Source organism: Mesoplodon mirus, assembly GCF_964341445.2.
Source record: "Mesoplodon mirus genome assembly, chromosome: 5".
NCBI classification, from domain to species: domain Eukaryota; kingdom Metazoa; phylum Chordata; class Mammalia; order Artiodactyla; family Ziphiidae; genus Mesoplodon; species Mesoplodon mirus.
In genome coordinates, this window is record NC_138980.1 from 51,739,996 (window position 1) to 51,758,870 (window position 18,875).

The 18,875-nt window shown below is 43.2% G+C and overlaps 1 protein-coding gene across 2 annotated transcripts in view; it reads right to left on the reverse strand.

The window, feature by feature from the left end:
- Positions 1 to 18,875, reverse strand: part of GALNT10 (polypeptide N-acetylgalactosaminyltransferase 10) — a 214,544-nt gene that overhangs the window by 91,132 nt on the left and 104,537 nt on the right. For both annotated transcript variants that reach the window (XM_082620416.1, XM_082620415.1), the window contains one exon: positions 377 to 543. In XM_082620416.1, the coding sequence (XP_082476542.1) occupies positions 377 to 543 (167 nt within the window). The remainder of the gene's footprint in view (positions 1 to 376; positions 544 to 18,875) is intronic.

Sequence of the window (18,875 nt, forward strand, 5' to 3'; positions counted from 1 at the left end):
GAGGAAGTGGGAAGAGAGAAGTCTGGTTCTCCAATGATAGACTCGAGCAGCTGTACCAATCCTGGATCTCATGATCAAATGAATGAATAAATGAATAAACCCCTTACTTGTTTGAGCTATTATTTAAAGTTCTCTATTATTTGCAGTTTAATGCACTTCTACATTGATACAAATGGGATAAAAACAGAACCTATTTCATGGGTCGTTGTGAGGACTAAGTAAGATAACTTGTGTTCAGTGCCAGGTTCATGGCCTCAAGCATCAGTACATGGTGGCCCACATGCTGGTGCTGCTGAAGATGGGAAAACCTACCACCCCTTTGGCAAGTCACTGAACGGAGTATGGAGGGTGGAAAGCTGGGTGAAATGGGCCCTACCTCGGTCACTGAAGTCGTCCACCAGGACAATCTCGGCGATCAGCTCCGGGGGCGAGCGGTTCAGCACGCTGTGAACAGTGCGGAGGAGGGAGGACCAGCCCTCGTTGTGGAAGGGGATGATGATGCTGGTGTTGGGGAGCGTCTCCAGGTAGCGTTTGCTGTTGCAGCTAGAGGGAGACACGGGGGGACAGGGAGAGGACAGGTTCAGCTCTCATGTTGCCAGGAGAACTCACGCACGTGGTTCAGTTAACTGCAATTCCTACTTCCTCTCCAGGCTTCAGGGAATGAGTGAAAGCTGGGGACACCACGGTCACTTCACAACTTTCTTCTACTTGGCATCCCAAAGTCCTGCCTCTAATCCCTGCACACAGAGTGCACAGGGATACACACACACACACACACACACACACACGACCCCCCCACCCAGCTTTGTACGCGAGCAGTTACAGAACAATAACCCCCAACAGTGACGGAGCAGCACCGGGGTTTGGTGCTTTACATGCACTAACTTGTTTATGCCTCACTGTGATAGGAACATGGTTGTCCATCCTCATGATTCCATGTAGAAGACAGCCCTTCGGTAACCCTCTTGTCTCTCTCCCCACCCCTTGCACATTCCTCTCTATGGAGGAGAAACCATGTGTCCTTAAACCTGGAAGAATAAACTGGGCTTCACTGGCTTGCCCCCTCTTTTCTCCCTCCCTAGGCTCTGTGGGCAGAGGGCACATTTTCTCCTTTGCTCTCCACCAGCCCCATGGTAAGCTTGGGGGCAGAAGGCCCTGTTCCTGTGGGCCTTTAATATCATGGTAATACCCCAGAGAATTAACATAGTTACTTAATATCAGCAAATATTTAGTTGGCGTTCTAACTTCCCTGATGTTTTTGTGTCTTATTACAGCTGGTTTGTTTAAATCTGCATCAAGACAAGGGCCCACATTACTGCTTTTAGCTGATGCATCTCCTAAGTCTCTTTTCCCCTTACCATTTGTTTAAGAAACTGGGTCATTTGTTCTATAGTATTTCCCACAGTCTGCATTTTGCTTCCTGCGTTGATGTGGTATCTCTCAACATGTTCCTCTGTCTGCCCCACTTTGTCTCCTGTAAACTGGTAGTTAGATCTAGAGGCTTGACCTAATTCGATGAGATATTCTGGCAGCCTCTTCATAGGTGCTGGTGTGAGCATTCCTTGGGAGACACATAATGTCCAGTTGTCTCTCCTTTTGTGATGTTGGTGGCCAAAGATGATTTGCATCTAAATCCTTTATTTCATCAGGGGGTTGCAAAATGGTGATTTCTAACTCTATCTTTCTTTCTTTACTAGCTGGAATACTTCCATGGAGAAAAACTTTACCATGTCAACTATTTGGCTACACTGACGTATAGGAAAGATAGGCTAAGTTCTTGATTCTTAATTTACCGATTTTCAGAAGAACTTGGTTCCCGAGCATCCTCCAAAGATGGCCAATTATTTGTTTTCCTTATGAACTCATAAATTTTAACATAATTAATGTTTCAATTCAACGCTAGTATTATTCTTCTTGGTTCCCAAATAAGCCTATTTTTAGCCGAAGGCGGTCTTCTCAAGTTGGCTCTTAGTCCTTTGCACATGGTCACAGAGTACTGACAGCTTCTTTGTTTTCTGACAAAAGGTATCAAAAGATTCTCCAGGCTCAACTTGTATGTTTCCTGCTCTAACCTGGAATCAACCATTCTGCCAAGGAACCCTGGCTCTTTAATATTATCAACATAACCATTTAGATGCTGCAAGATGGGCACTAAGTGCATTCATTACTATTATGTTGGTTATGGCTTCTACGCCTTTACAGTGGTCAGCACTACAAATATATTTTAATAGATATGAGTTTACGCTAAAATTTCATATATATATACAACTTCATAAACATAAAATTACAGTTTTACTAAACTTTAATCTTATATTGTATCTCTTTTTTATTGATATAATTCATATACCATAAAATTCAACATAAAATTCACCCTTTTAAAGTGTGTAACTCAGTCATTTTTAATATATTTTTAATATATCCACAAAGTTGTACAACCATCACCACTAGCTAATTCCAGAACATTTTCATCACCCCCCAAAAGAAACTTCATATCTATTAGCAGTCACTACCCATTATCCACTTCCCCCAGTCCCTACCCATTATCCACTGCCCCCAGTCCCTGGAAATCATTAATTTGTTTTCTGTTCCCATGGATTTTCCTATCCTAGACATTTTATACAAATGGAATCATATAACATGTGGTCTTTGTGTCTGGGTTCTTTCACTTAAGCATAATATTTTCGAGGTTCATTCATGTTGTAGCATGCATCAGTACCTCATTCTTTTTCATGGCTGAATAATAGTCCACTATACAAATACAACACATTTTATTTATTCATTCATCAACTGATGGACATTTGGGTTGTTTCTACCTTTTGGCTATTATGAATAATGCTGCTGTGAACATTCATGTACAAGTTTTGGGGTAGACATATGTTTTCAATTCTCTTGGGTATGTATCAAGGAGTAGAATTGCTGGGCCATAAAGTAACCCCCTGTTTAACTTTTTAAGGAACTGCCAACTATTTCCAAAGTGACAGGACCATTTTACATTCCCACCAACTACGTATGAGGGTTCCAATAACTCCACATGCTCACCAACTCTTGTTATTGTCCATCTTTTTGATTATAGCCATTCTAGTGGGTGTGAAGTGGTATCTCATTACAGTTTGGTTTGCATATTCCTAATGATGAATGATGTTGAGCTTATTTTCATGTGCTTATAGGCTATTTGTATATCTTTCTTGGAGAAATGGCTAGTAAATATGTATTTCATTTTCATATTGTTCCTTGCTGGTGTACAGAGATATAATAGATTTTTTATATTGAGCCTGTGTCTTGCAACCTTGCTGAACTTATTAGTTCTAATAATATTTTTTTTGGTGTGGATTCCTTAGGATTTTCTATACACAAAACAGTGTCATCTGCAAATAGAGATAGTTTTACTTCTTTCTTTCGAATCTAGATGCCATTTATTTCTTCTTCTTGTCTAACTGTCTAGAAACTCCAGTACAATGTTGAATAGAAGTGGCAAGAGCAGACATCCTTGTTTTGCTCCTGACCTTAGAAGGGAAAGCTTTCAATCTTTCACCATTAAATATAATGTTAATGTGCGTTTTTCATCAATGCTCTTTATCAGGTTGAGGGAACTCCCTTCTATTCTCAGTTTGTTGAATGTTTTTTTTTTTTTTTTTTTTTTTTTGCGGTATGCGGGCCTCTCACTGTTGTGGCCTCCCCCGTTGCGGAGCACAGGCTCCGGATGCGCAGGCCCAGCGGCCATGGCTCACGGGCCCAGCCGCTCCGCGGCATATGGGATCCTCCCAGACCGGGGCACGAACCCGTATCCCCTGCATCGGCAGGCGGACTCTCAACCACTGCGCCACCAGGGAGGCCCTGTTGAATGTTTTTATCATGAAGAAATGTTGTGTTGGATCTTGTCAAATGCTTTTTCTGCATCTACTGATATAATCATATGGGTTTTGTTCTTTATCCTATTAATATAATGTATTACATTGACTGATTTTCATATATTGAACCAACCTTGCATTCCTGGGATAAATCCTATTTGGTCATGGTGTATAATCCTCCTTATATGTTGCCGAATTTGGTTTGCTAGTATTTTGCTGAGGATTTTTGCATCTATATTCATAAGGGATATTGGTCTGTAGTTTTCTCTTCTTGTTAGGTTTTTGTCTGGTTTTACATATTCTAACTCTTTTGCTAAAAATCTAGGTTCTTAACATTAACAGTTGCTTGTTTTTTTCCTATGATATATAACAGTTTCAGAAAAGCAATACTAATATTATTTCTAACAATATGATTTCAGAAAATTTAAGATTCCTTTTGTTCTTCATTTCTTTTCATCTTTGGGGTATATTTCAACAGAGATATTAGGGATTTTCCCAGGGCCCAGAAAAGGGGAGCCGAGGACCAGGCAGGCCAAGAGGGAATAACAAAACTGCCCACCTTGGGAATTCCCTGGTGACTCAGTGGTTAAGAATCTGCCTGTCAATGCAAGGGACACAGGTTCGAGCCCTGGTCTGAGAAGATCCCACACGCGCAGAACAACTGAGCCCGTGCGTCACAACTACTGAGCCCACGTGCCACAACTACTGAAGCCCGCGCGCCTAGAGCCTGTGCTCCGCAACAAGAGAAGCCACCACAATGAGAAGCCCGTGCAACACAACTAAGAGTAGCCCCTGCTCGCCGCAACTAGAGAAAGACCGCGTGCAGCAACGAACACCCAATACAGCCAAAAATAATATATAAAATTAAATCGTTAAAAATATATAATATATGTGATAAAATCATTAGAGGAATGTTAATTGCAGAATCTTGATGGTGGGAATCTCGATGAGTGTTCTGTGTGCAATTCATTCAAGTTTTCTGTATGTTTGACAATTTTCAGAAAGAAATGCTGGGAGGAAAAAACAGGTCAGGGTCCACAGTCTCCTTAGCTTTAAATTCTACCTCTGCTAGCGGCACCAAGGGAAGCTGGGGGGTGGGACAGGGCAGGAATGAACCCATGGTATCTGGCTGTGAGCCCAGTTACAGCTGCATGGGCAGGGTGCCCCTAATTCTGGCAGTCCAGTTTTGATGGACAGGTCAGTCTCTCTCCTTCCCCTTCTTTCACGTCCCTTCTTGCTCCTGCATCTGGCTGGGCTGCTTTTATCCAGGCCCCACCTCCGGGCCCTCTTCCGCCCCTTCCCCCACCTCTCTAACCCCTTTGATCATTTCAGCCAGTCTTCTGGGGGAGCCTTTTCCAACTTCATTATGTCGACCTTCACAAATGAACGAAAGCACCTCTTCTCAAAAACCCCTTTCCCTTAATTTGGCTGCGCCCTCTGTGGCCAAGAAAGACAGGTGCTATCTCGTTTTCTCCAAGAGTTCCTGCCTTCCATCCAATTTTGCAGGAGGCTCACTCACTGCGGCAGGGTTGGAGCGGGGGTTAGCTGTAATACATTGCCTGCAGTCCATGGCGTGAAAATACAACAGCGCTAAAATGGCACAGAGAGCCCTGGCTCTCTTGAACCCCAGAGCTGGGGCCCACAGCCTGCCGCTAGATACACAAACACCATCATGTACTAAGGGAAGCAGACGATGCGACAACAGGCTAAATTCACTTCTAGATTAACCCAATCCTGGATTTAAAAATTATTCAGAACTTAAATAACAGGCTCAGCCTTGATCATGTGCTTCTGGGGAGGCGAGGAGGGCCTACTCTTTTTCTCCCTCCTCTAACCATCCACTCATTTATTTACTAAATAAACACAAAATGGCACTTCGACTTTTGCCACAGGCACTAGTCATTCGTTTGGTCCCAGCTTAGTCTACTGGTTCAAATAAAAAATTGTGTGCCATGCTGAAATGAATCTCTCCAGTATCCAGCAGGAAACTTGGCTCCACAGACTCGCCCACAGGCCACCTCCCTGTTGGGAGACCATGTGAAAAGCCCCATTTCTCCTCCTCTTACTAGGCCTCAGGTCGCAGCAGAGGAGGCCTGGGGGTGGCAGGGAGGAAGAGAGAAGGCCACCACTCACCCCAGTGACACCCCCATCTTAGCTGTCACCTTTAAGACCTGTCTGCATGTTGTGTCTTAAGATCTCAACACTGGACAAGTAGAGTATGCTCAGTCCTTGTATGTGTGATAAACACGAAGCATCCCTTTGCCCGATGCCTTCAGAGTGTGGTCTCCGGGACAGGGCAACTGGGGCACTGCTCCCAATGCAAAGAGGCTGGGTTTGGCTACGACCAGACAATAATAACCTCCTCCTTCCCCAGTTCATTGTGCCTGACGGTTTATAGAGCACTCTCTCTTTTTTCTAAGCTGCACCAACCCCTGGGAGGGAGACAAACCTGGGAGTGCTAACCCCATTCTCCACATGAGGAAATGGAGCCCCTAGTGGAAAGTGACTTGGATCCAAGCCTCAAATCTAGAGAGTATTTACTTAAAATAATGCTTATATTTTTCTTGATGACAAAAGTGGTAATTGCTCACTATGAAAGGCTGGAAAACACAGAAAGGCTAAAAGACAACCGCTAATGACTTCAACATCTTGACACCGGGGGCTGACCTCTGTGAAACATTTAGGGTATGTCTTCCTCCAAGCTCTTCTACGAACAAATATTTGTTTCTACAACACGGCACATGGCACACTGACTTGATGGCCTCCCAGTCTCCATGGGTCCCCAGATACAGAGTGGGCTCCAGAGACACTTAGAAGGGGCCATGCGGGGGCAGGAACGGGCAGAGTGATGCCCTCACAGAAGGTCAAAGCAGAGACACCATGACATTTCCATCACATGACGTCAATCTTGGTGCCCCCCTGGCTCAGTATTTCTGGCCCCAGGAGACACCATCAAGGAAGAGGCAACTGTGGTATTTCAAACCTTACGACTATGAGCTGAGTGCAAAACATCCCACCGCTTGCCCAAGCACTTCCCTTGTTATCTGGTTCACAGTCTGATGAGGTCCCAACCTCAACAGGACAAAGTTGAGTTACATGTTCACGGCGTGAGGCCCAAGAGGCACGGTCAGGGGTGCTTCTTGACACACTTTGAAGTGGTGAAAAGAGTAGAAACAGAGTGAATGTTCATCAATGGGGAAAGATTAAATAAATGATGAAAAATTCGAACTACAGAGTACTGATAGCAGTTAAAAAATAAGTTGGGGGCTTCCCTGGTGGCGCAGTGGTTGAGAGTCCGCCTTTCGATGCAGGCGACATGGGTTCGTGCCCTGGTCCGGGAGGATCCCACATGCTACGGAGCAGCTAGGCCCGTGAGCCATGGCCGCTGAGCCTGCGCATCCGGAGCCTGTGCTCCGCAACGGGAGAGGCCCGCGTACCGCAAAAAAAAAAAGAAAAAAAAAAAAGCTGGAAGATGACAATGATTATAATAGAATGTATCTGTTAAGGATTTCTATTATGTTGGGCATAATAAGCACTTTCTAAGCACTTTCTATGCATTAAGTCATTTAATTGTCACAATGCTCTTATGAGGTAGGGACTATCATTAGTCCCATTACAATGGGGAGCAAACAAGGCAGAGAGGTCAAATAACTTGTCTTAGGTCAAACAGCTGGTAAGAGCTGGAGCCTGGATTGAAACCCTTCTGTTCTGTATACATAAATATCTTTATAGGGGCAATGTACTGTTAATTATACAAGCAAAAAGAATTAATAGATAAAAAAACAAAAACTGAGGGAACTAGGTAGGAGTCTGAAATCCTGGCTTCTGGTTTCTGCTCTGCCATGCAACATTCCAAGTCCCATCTTCTTGCCGGACCCCAGGTTTCCCTTATGTCGATAAGGAAGCTGGACAAAGGGCAAGTCTGGCGTGCTTGCTCTGTATTCCTTCCCCTTCTTTTGGTAAGAGCATCCTGATTCTCCTTGGGGAATCTCCCAGCCCTCAATTTCACAGGGTTTGGCGGAGGTCCTTGCCTTGCCTTGAGGGTGGGCAAGAGAGCCTGGCTCGGCCAGAGCATCACAGCTCCACAGCCCCCGTGGTTGGTTCAGGGATGGGCACCTGTACATCAGAGTAAATCTTGGCTGAGACAGCTGAGAGAGGGGGAAGCTCTTTTCTGCTGAAAATGAACGTGGGAGGATAGAAGCCTGATTTGCCTGGGGCCACCATACAGACTGTTTCCTATCTTAAAATGAAGTTAGCAGAACAGAAAACAGAGCCAAGAGTTGGAGAGAGAGGTTCCTGCTGGCATAATTTAGGGACCTGGATCCAGCTGTGGCAGAAGCCATCGTCTACTCCTGGGCTTTTCAGTTACGTGAGTCAATACACTGTCTTTTCTTCGGTCAGTTTGAGTTAGGTTTCTGTCACTTGTAACTATTAAGGATCTTGCTGATATAACTGGATCATCTCTAAGCCCCATCAGTCACATGAATCTGTTTTGGAACTAAGGATGGCTTTTGAAGGACAGAGGCAGGAACTTCCCCAGGTGCTCCCTCTGACCTGAAGGGGGCAGCCTCTCTCATGCTGCAGGAAGAGAACTTCGATCATTCACTGACTAGGAGAAAGTGGCCTGGGCTGAGGGCTGAGGTCGGGGGTGGGAGGCAGTAGGAGGACTCACTGGGGATTGAGCAGCCCCCAGTTGAATATTCCCTAAAGGATTCTGAGCCCTTGGGCATAAAGATGAATCTAATATACTGGCCTTTAACACGCACCCTCAGGGCTTAATACTGGAGCACTAGAATAAAAAAGAAAAGAAGTCAAAATCAAAGGGAAGCATTTCAAAAATTTTCTCTCCAAGTCATCCTTGAAAAAGAACAATCCAGTCATTTTGAAGGGAACATAAAAAAAAAAAACATTTAATTCCCTAACATGGGACACTATCCACAGACCAAACTGAAATGCAAGTCCAGGGACTTCCCTTGTGGTCTAGTGGATAAGACTACCCGCTACAATGCAGGGGGCCCGGGTTCGATCCCTGGTCGGGGGAGCTAGATCCCGCATGCACGCTGCAACTAAGAGTTCGCATGCTGCAACTAAGGGTCTGCATGCCGCAACTAAATAGCCCGTATGCCACAACTAAGAGTCTGCATGCCGCAACTAAGGAGCCTGCATGCCGCAACTAAGACCCAGCACAGCCAAAATAAATAAATAAATATTTTTTAAAAAAAGAAGTGCAAGTCCATGAACACACCCAATATTGTATGTGCCTAAGGGAGCAAGAGTGCTCTGGGCCTGGGTTCAAATCCTGACTGTGCTACTCTGCAGCTGTGAGACCTGGGGCAGCTTTCCATCCCTTGCTGAGACTCAGTTTCCTCATCTGTGAAGTGGGGATGGTAACACCACGAGGATGACAGGAGAACTAGGTGAGAATGGACAATTAGAACAGCCACAAGGAGGGAGAAGTAGCTAGCTCCGGCCTTGCAGACAGGTAAATGTGGAGGAGAACTCACAGAAAAGAGAATGTTCCTGATTTCAATCCTCTTGGAATCAGGGATGGCCATCCCAGGAAAGGGCAAGGGGCTTCAGTAAGGGTACTTTCCAAGGTGGAAACTGTGGTAAGGGAAGGGGCATAAGCTGAAGAGACCCTCAGATCCAGATTCAAATCTCACCTTTGTCACTTAGAAGTGTGTCACTTGGGGAAGGTTACAGCCTCCCTAAGCCTCAGGTTCTATGTGGGTAAAACGGGGATATAACTCTTTCCTATTAAGGCTGTCCCAAGGAATAAATGACATACCATATGTGAATGTACCTGGTATAGCATCTGGCTCAGACATGTGAGTTTCCACTTCCCCGAGGCCACGGTGTAGGTCATTTTCCAGCAAATGGTTTAAGTTCAAAATTCTGAAATTCTCCCCTCTGTATTTTGTATAAAGGACAGTTCCTTATAATACAACATTCTCAGAAAGACTATGTCTTATGGGCTCTGGAGCCCCCAAGAAGCTTAGTGGAAGTTATAAATAGCTCCAGGCTCTGGAACAAAAGGAAGAAACTGGATCTTAGTGGGCAGAGTGTGAAAAGCTCTTGCCTTTCACCCTCATCATCCCTCCAGATGCAGGTTTGGGCCCTCTCCTGACATATCTGACAGCAAGCCTTTTCTCTACAGCTGAGGCTCGGCTCCCCAGCCCTTCTCTCCCGCTCTGTGGGGGATGAGACAGGCGTGGGTTTCTCTTTAACACAGTCTGGCTGGAACCAGAGGAGCCGGAAAATTAGTGTGACAACATGTGCTGAGGCTGACAACTTTTTGAAGGTCCTTTTCCATTTAGAGGAGGCTTTGCTGCACCCACCTGCTCTTCCCTCCTCTCAACAGGCAGTTAAGAGAATAACAAAGTTTATTAGTATTAATTATGCACCTCTGCACCACCAGCTCGTCACCAGTTTTGTGCCCCCTAACCTGTACCAGAGACTTCAGGTACAAGCAGTATTTAAAGGATCTTGGTTTGTGCAGTCTTTGCCTCTCCCTCTGAACTCACATTTTGGAAAGCCCTTTGTTCAGATCATATCTAGTTTTGAGACAGGTGTAAAAACCACAACAACAACAGCAAAAATTTTTAAAGCACACAGCAAAACCCAACAGTTTCTTCACACAGCTGTCCCACATGATAAAACTGGGCCTTCTGCAGACGTAACATGCAAAGTGTTCCACGTACTCAAACTTTAAACACAGGCTGACAGCAGGAAGGAGGAACTCTGGTTAATCAATATGGTAGGTGAGGTCAAGAGGCCCGGAATTATCAGCATGAAATAACAACCATAAGGACCACACTTCCCGTTAGATGCCAGATGCCAGGCCAACAAGGTAAGGAGGAAATGGGCTTTAATATCAAGATTCTTCATGATTCATGACAGAGGAGAAAAGAAGAAACTAAAATGTAAAGAAACATGTTCAAGGATGTTTTTGCCAGTGTCTCCAGAATGGAAACAACCTGTATGCCTGTCAACAGAGCAATGGTTGAATTTATGAGATTCCTGTGTAATATTATACAGCTATTAGAAATGTCTTAGAAAAGTGACCACAATATAAGCAAAAAAAGCTACCTGTAGAATAAAATACATATAGTATGACCACATTTTTGTGGGAGAAAAAAACCCCAACCCAAAAAACCCCAAACCTCTTGCTATGTCTCCATATGTTGCATAAGCAAAGGAAAAGTCTACAGAATGCTAAACTGATACCATTCACTACCTGGGCAGATTCAGGGTTGCAGGTGGGTGGTGGCTGGGTGGGGGCACTATTGATTTTGTCCCCCAAAAAGGTGTGGACAAGGAGGCTTACAATCGGGAGGGAGTTATGTTCTAGTCTATGTCACATTGCTCCTAAGCTGAGCTGCTTCGCTTTTCTTATCATCATTCTGCCCGTGATAGCATCTTAATGAAGAGAGAGAATTGATAATTGTCTTTATCTTCCAGTCATTATTCTCTTTTTCCTTAAATCCTTTTGAGGGCAATACCACTTAGAAATCAAACTCATCTCTGTAACCAATTTTACTGAGGGCGATTTATCTGCTCCTGGACAGGCATACGTTACCTTCAGCAGCGGGAGTGAAAGGCAACTCAAGCAGTGTCCGGGCTGTGTCCATTTATCTAGCCAACCCTGCTCGCTATGCCTGGCCCAAGAACCTTCATGCACAAAGGATTCAAATGTAAAAATGTCTGCTTCCTTCCCTGTGAGGAATGGGTCTCGGTCTTGTGTGATGCAGTAGAATGAGCACAGGCTGGGGTCCAGGTGTGAGTCTCCTTTGCCTTCTACAGGCTGTGTGAACTGGAGCAAAGAACTCAGCTTCCCTGAGGTTTGGTGTATGCATCTGTAAAATGGAGCTAGTAATCCCCGTTAGGCACAAACGATTTCAGAGAGGCCAGAATCACAAAAGAGTTGTGACAGAGTTTTTGTAAATGAGAAGATGATGTTGAGACATAAAGGAAAGAAAAACGTCGTCACACCAAACCTCAAAGTGGGAACAAGTGAGCTGAGGCTGGTGTAGTGCTCAGCACGATGCCTGGCACACAAGCACTAGATAAATGGCAGGCATTGTTATTATTCATGGAGAACACAGCACCCATTTCAAGAAGACTTAGAAAACGCATCTCTTTGCAGAAATGATAAAAGAACACAAACCACACAACAGCTCACGTGGATGTCGAGTGCTTTTCACTCAGCATAAATCATATGGGACAAATGCCCGTTTGATTTTCAGTTGACAGGCAGCCATTTTTGTGTATAAGCCATTTATCTCCGTAATTTCAACAAAAGGGCTGAATTCACTGAAATCTGTTTTTAAAATTACAAGAAAAGGAGTCAATTTGAGAAATTTTATTGGCTGCCATTTCATTTTAAGGCTTATGAGCACCTTTAAATCCCAATATTAGGTCTGATGGATCAATAACTGTTGTCTTAGGAGAAACACTATTGCTCAGAAGAGAGAAATTTAATTTCAGAGGAGAGCTGATTGAAGCTTCCTGTAGAATCAGTGATGCTACAAAGAAACCTGGACTTTTTCCTTTCCCAGCTCACAAATCATTCAGGCTACAGCCTCCTGCCCCCTGCCCCTCCCTACACAACTGCCTTGCTAACAACCTGCCAAACTAGGGAGTCTGGATCGCTCTCATCCTGAGGATCTCTGGGGCGCTAATCTTACACTCAAGCACTCCACGACAAAAGTGTCAAGTGAGCCTACTCCACCATACAAATCAAGATAAAAAGGGTAAGAACTGCTAATACATACTAAACGTATCTTCCAAGCCTGTCACTGTTGTACAGAGGGTCTGACATACCTCCTGGCACTGTGGGGGTGGGGGGTGGGAGATGGGTGGGCACAGACTCCAGCCATTCACTCCCATTGTAGATGGCAGAAGGTGCACACTGCCCTCACTTTGACCTGGATGTGGCACACAAACTATCATCCTGCACACCACACCACAGACCACAGCTGATCCTGGGTCATTTTTAAATTTACTATCTGTTATGCCTCAGACATTTCTTGCTATTCAAGGAAAGTGAGTTAATTAAAACCACAATATAATGTATAATATAATCAAAAAAGGATCCCACCACCATTTCCATGTTTCACAACACAAGTGGCATCATTTATTCAACTGCCTACTTGACATCATCATTTGGATGTTTTTAGAACATCTTAACCTTGACTGAAATACAAATCTTGATTTCCCCCAAGCCTGCTCTTCCCAAAGTCTTCGTTTCTGTAATGGCAACCCCATCTCCCCAGTCGCTCTGGCCAAAAACCTTGGCGTTATCCTTGACTCCTTTCTTTTTCTCATATCTATACTTTCTGTAAGTAAATTCTGTAGTCTCCATATTCAACGTATATCTAGAATGCGGCCACTGGTTATCTCTACTCCCACTGTGGTCTGAGTCTGTAATATACCCCTAACTATTCTCCCTGTCCCTACCCTTGGCCACCTCAGTCTATTCTAACATAGCAACCAAAGGGATCCTTCAAAAGTGAAAATTGGATCATGGCGCTCTCTGCTCAAAACCCTCCAGGGATTCCCATCTTACTCACTTTGGTAAAAGCCAAAGCCCCACCATGACCCTGACACTCCTCCAGCCTTGCTTCTCATCACTCCTCCTGGCTCACTGGGTACCACAGCCAAGCATGATGGTCTCAGGGCCTTTGTACTTGTTTCCTCTGCCTGCAGGGCTCTTCCCCCAGTTAACTGCCTTGCTAGGCCCCTCACTTCTTCATTTCTCTGTTCACATGTCATCTTCACATGTCACATGTCATCTTCACATGTCAGCGAAGCATTCCCTGACCACTGAAATAAAATACACCTTATTCCCATCACTTTTTTTTTTTTTTTTGGCCGTGCCCCACGGCATGTGGGATCTTAGTTCCCCAACCAGGGATCGAACCTGCGCCCCCCTACAGTGGAAGTACAGAGTCTTAATCACTGGACTGCCAGGGAAGCCTCTCCCATCACTTTTTCTACCTCTTACTTTGCTTCTTTCTTTCCCTACATCACTGGAAAATAAATATATTCATTTGTTCGTTTATGACCTCCCCAGCCCAGTAGAACGTAAGCTCTAGGAGGGAAGGAAATTTTGCCCATTTTGTTCATTGCTGTTTTCCCAGGGACTAGCCTACACTAGTAGGCTAGTAGCCTACACTAGTAGGTTAGTAAGTAATAAGCACACATGGTAGGCACCCAATAAGTATTTGCTCAATTAATGAGTGAATGACTTGCAGAGAAAGTTTCAACTGACTAATAGGCTTGAGATCTCTTCAAGGCAGGGACTGACATTTGATCATTTTAGTATAAATGAGTAGGAGGAGGCTGCATTTAGGTGGGCAACAGATTGGGGGTGGAGAAATGAGAAAGGAGCCCTTAACACACATACACGGTTGCCTTAAATTCCTGATTTAATTAGCTCTGAATACATTCATGAGGTGTCCATGCAGCAGGAGCCCAAGAACACAGACAGCAGCTCTGCCAACAGCTTCCTTTGGTCCCCTGGGGTCCCATGAATGCACAACTGGTGATGCCTTCTGGGCCAGAAAAACTCGATTCTTTTACATCCCAGGCCTTTCCTGCTTGGACTTTCATCACCATTCCAGAAGATTCCCTGTCCGTTTCTCCAGATATTTATAAACATCAGGCTTTCCTGGTTCTCAATCCCCAGCAACACCAAGACCACACTATCATGGGAGGAAGGTGGTGGTCCCTCAATAGGTCCTCAGCCTCTAGCTCTTCTGGGTCCAGGGAGCGATTTCCCTTCAGTGCTCTCCCTCTTCCTGATTCCCTACCCTTTTATCCGGATGTTGTGGATACTGCAATGCTTAGCAAACCACGACAACAAATCCATTTCCAACTGGATTCTATTATTTTTAATAGTCTTTTGGTGGAGTCTTTAGGGTTTTCGGTATATAAAATCATGTCATTTGCAAATAGTGACCATTTTACTTCTTCCTTTCCATTTTGGATGCCTTTTATTTCTTTTTCTTGCCTAATTGCTCTATCTAGGATTTCAATACTATGTTGAATAAGAGTGATGAGAAGGGGTATCCTTGTCTTGTTCCCGATTTTAGAGACAGCTTTTAACTTTTCATTACTGAGTATGATATTAGTTGTGTGTTTGTCACATATGGCCTTTATTATGTTGAGATACGTCCCTTCTACACCCACTTTATTGAGAGCTTTTATCATAAATGGGTGTTGAATATTAAATGCTTTTTCTGTATCTACTGATATGAACATATGGTTTTTATCCTTCATTTTATTAATGTGGTGTGTATCATGTTGATTGATTTGTGGGTGTTGAACCATCCTCGAATCCCTGGAATAAATTCCACTTGATCACAATTGTATGATCTTTTTGATGTATTGCTGAATTTGGTTTGCTAATATTTTGTTGAGGATTTTTGCATCTCTGTTCATCAGAGATATTGGCTTGTAATCTTCTTTTTTTGTGTTGTCTTTGTCTGGTTTTGGTATCAGAGTAATGCTGGCTTCTTCACAATTAGTTGGAATGTACTCCATCCTCTTTAACTTTTTGGAAGAGTTGCGTAGAATTTGTATTATTTCCTAATTTTTTTGTAGAATTCACTGAGGAATCTATTTGGGCCCAGAGTTTTCTTTGTGGGAAGGTTCTTAATATAATTTCAATTTCTTTACTAGATACAGGGCTATTTAAATGAATCATTTCTTCTTGAATAAGTTTTGGGAGTTTGTATCTTTTAAGGAATTTGTCATTTCATCTAAGTTGTTGAATTTACAGGAATAAAATTGTTCAGAATATTACTTTATTATTCTCAACAGTAATAGCATCTGTGGTTATGTCACCTCTCTCATTCTTGATATTGATAATTTGTGTCTTCTCTCTTTTTTTTCTTTATCAGGCTGCTAAGACATCAATTTAATTGACCACCTCAAAGAACCAGCTTTTGGGTTCACCGATTTTTCTCTATTGGTTTTCTATTCTCTATTTCACTGATCTCTGCTTTGATCTTTTAAAAAATTTCCTTTCTTCTGTTTATTTTGGATTAACTTACTCTTTCCAGTTTTTAAAGTAGACGCTGATGTCATTAATTTGAGATCATTCTTCTTTTCCAATACAGGCATTTAATGCTACAAAATTTCCCCTTACATGTAGCTTTAGTGACATCCCACAAATTCTGACATATTCTATTTCCATTACCATTCTGTTCAAAATACTTTCTAATTTTCCTTTTGATTTCTTCTTTGACCCATCTGTTATTCCTAAGTGAGTTACATAGTTCCCAAACATCTGGAAATTTTAAGACACTATTCTATTATTGCTTTCTAAATTTAATTCCACTGTGGTCAGAGAACATAATTTGTATCACCTGAATCCTTTTAAATTTATGGAGACTTGTTTTCTGGCCCAGAATATAGTTTATCTTGGTAAATGTTATGTATGCACTTGAAAAGATTGTATATTCTGCTGTTATTGAGTGGAGTGTTCCACAAATGTCAACTGGGTCACACTGGTTGACAGTGCTGTTCAACTCTACTATATCCTTGCTGATTTTCTGTCTATTTGTATCAATTATTGAGAGAGAAGTGTTGAAATTTCATAATTGTGGCTATGTCTATTTCTCCTTGCAGTTCTATGAGTTTTTTGCTTCATGTGTTTTAAAACTCTCTTATTAGTTGCTTAACCATTTAAGATTGCTATGTCCTCTTGATGAATGATACCTTTATCATGAAATGACCTTCTTTATCCCTGGTAATTGTCTTTGTCCTGAAATCTATTTGACTGATATTAATACATAGTCACTCCAGTTTTCTTTTGACTAATGTTAGCACAGAAGATCTCTTCTATCCTTTCACTTCTAATTTATTTGTATCTTTATCTTTAAAGTGTGTTTCTTGCAGGCAGTATGTAGTCGGATCTTGCTTTCTTATCTAATCGGACAAGCTGCTTTTCCACTAAAGTAAGTACTGTGATTATTTAATGGGATTATTGATATGGTTAGGTTAAAATCTATCATCTTGGTACTTGCTTTCAATTTTTCCTTTCTGATCTTTGTTCTTTTTTCCCCCCTTTTCTGCCTTCTTTTGGATTAACTGAATATTTTTCATGATTCCATTTTTATCTCCTTTGTTGGCTTATTAGCTACAACTCTTTGTTTTGTCATTTGAGTGCTCCTTTTAGGGTTTATAGTATATACTTTTATATACTTTTAACTTTTAAAGTCTAATTTCAAATGACATTATACCACTTTGTAAGTAGGAGAACCTTACTATATTACATTTCTCCCCTCTAACCTTTATGGTGGGATATATTTTACTTTTATCTATGCTTTAAACACAAGGATATGTTATTATTTTGGGTTACACAGTCAGATATCTTTTTGAAAGATTTAAACAGTAAGAAAAAATTGTATAAATTTACCCAAATAGTTACTATTTCCAGTGATCTTCATTCTTTGAGAATGAAGATCCCTTGCTGCTTTTGTAGCCTGTTGGGGATGTAAAGGCACTCAACAGAATCCAGGCCTATTATAATAATATGAGCTTATAAATTCTTTTGAGGAAATTGAGCACATACCATAAAGTAACCATGTTAATTTAACAAAAAGGAAAAATCAAGAAGGAACATGGAACCAGGAATTTGGTAGACTCGGGCCTTTTCTTGTGACAAAGATGCCATTCAGGTTCATTCATTACTGGAAGCTATATTCATGGACTGGAGAAAGCAGGTCAGGATTGAAGGCTGCTTTTACCCCCACCATGGATAATCTTTGCACGGAAGAAGCTGATCATCCAACAGAGGGGTGTGCCCAGGAACTTTTAGACCCGGGCAACTTCCAGCAGTTGGGACTCCGCTGCTACCAGCTCTGTGCCCTGGAGGGGGCCTCCATGTGTGGCTACCAAGCAGCCCAGCAGGGCCCCTGGGGAGAAGAAAAGTGGGCCAGCCCACCAGCCATCCTTGTTCCTGTTCCCTTGGCAGGAGGGGCCGAGGGCAGGCCTGCTCAGAGCCAGCTGGCCACCTCCCACATGCAAACCCAGCAAGTGGGGCCGGGCCACCTAGTCTCCACTCTCCGTGGCTGCACACTCCCTGGTGCAGCTTCTGGAGGAAGCAAATGCAGCTGGTGCAGACAAACAGCCCCTTGGTCCTGTCCTTGAGAGGCTGCTGCCAAAATTCAGTTTGAAGGAGTAGAAGGCAAACATAAACCTCAGCTCCTGCCAGAGAAGCTGTTTAAGCTAAAAGCAACAGGAGGGACTGAGTGGCTTGACTGCACTAACTTCTTCACACATTTCTGCTGTCAAACTGCAGGAAAGATTCTCCCACCCCACTTCCCCTGGAAAAAAAGAAAAGCTCTTCAAGACATCTGTCAACTCATTTATGAAAAGTTAGCTTCCCAATGGGATAATCCATGTGAGACAGTTTCTTGCAATTGAGTAAGCAATTTGAGTTTTTATCTTATCAAAATAAGTGCTGGGCTTCCCTGGTGGTGCAGTTGGTTGAGAGTCCGCCTGTCGATGCAGGGGACACAGGTTTGTGCCCCGGGTCCGGGAAGATCCCACATGCCGCGGAGCAGCTGGGCCCCGTGAGCCACAACTACTGAGCCTGCGCATCTGGCGCCTGTGCTCCGCAACGGGAGAGGCCACAACAGTGAGAGGCCCGCGCACCGCGATGAAGAGTGGCCCCCGCTTGCCGCAACTAGAGAAAGCCCTCGCACAGAAACGAAGACCGAACACAGCCATAAATAAATAAATAAATAAAATTTTAAAAAAGATAGTAAGTGCTGCTATTTGCCAGTGTGGACTAATACAGATTAAATAGAGTTAATTCTTAACTTTCAGGTATTATAACATAATAGGATATTCTGGATAAGATTCCATTTTTCCTTGGTTTGGATCTTTCCTATTTTTATTTCCTCTTTTTCATACCCTTGTCCTTCTGCTTTCTTCTTTCCCTTCTTGATGTCTCCTTTCCTGATCTTCATACTGGTCTATCTTATACCAATCGTGCCTTAACCTCCTTTCCCT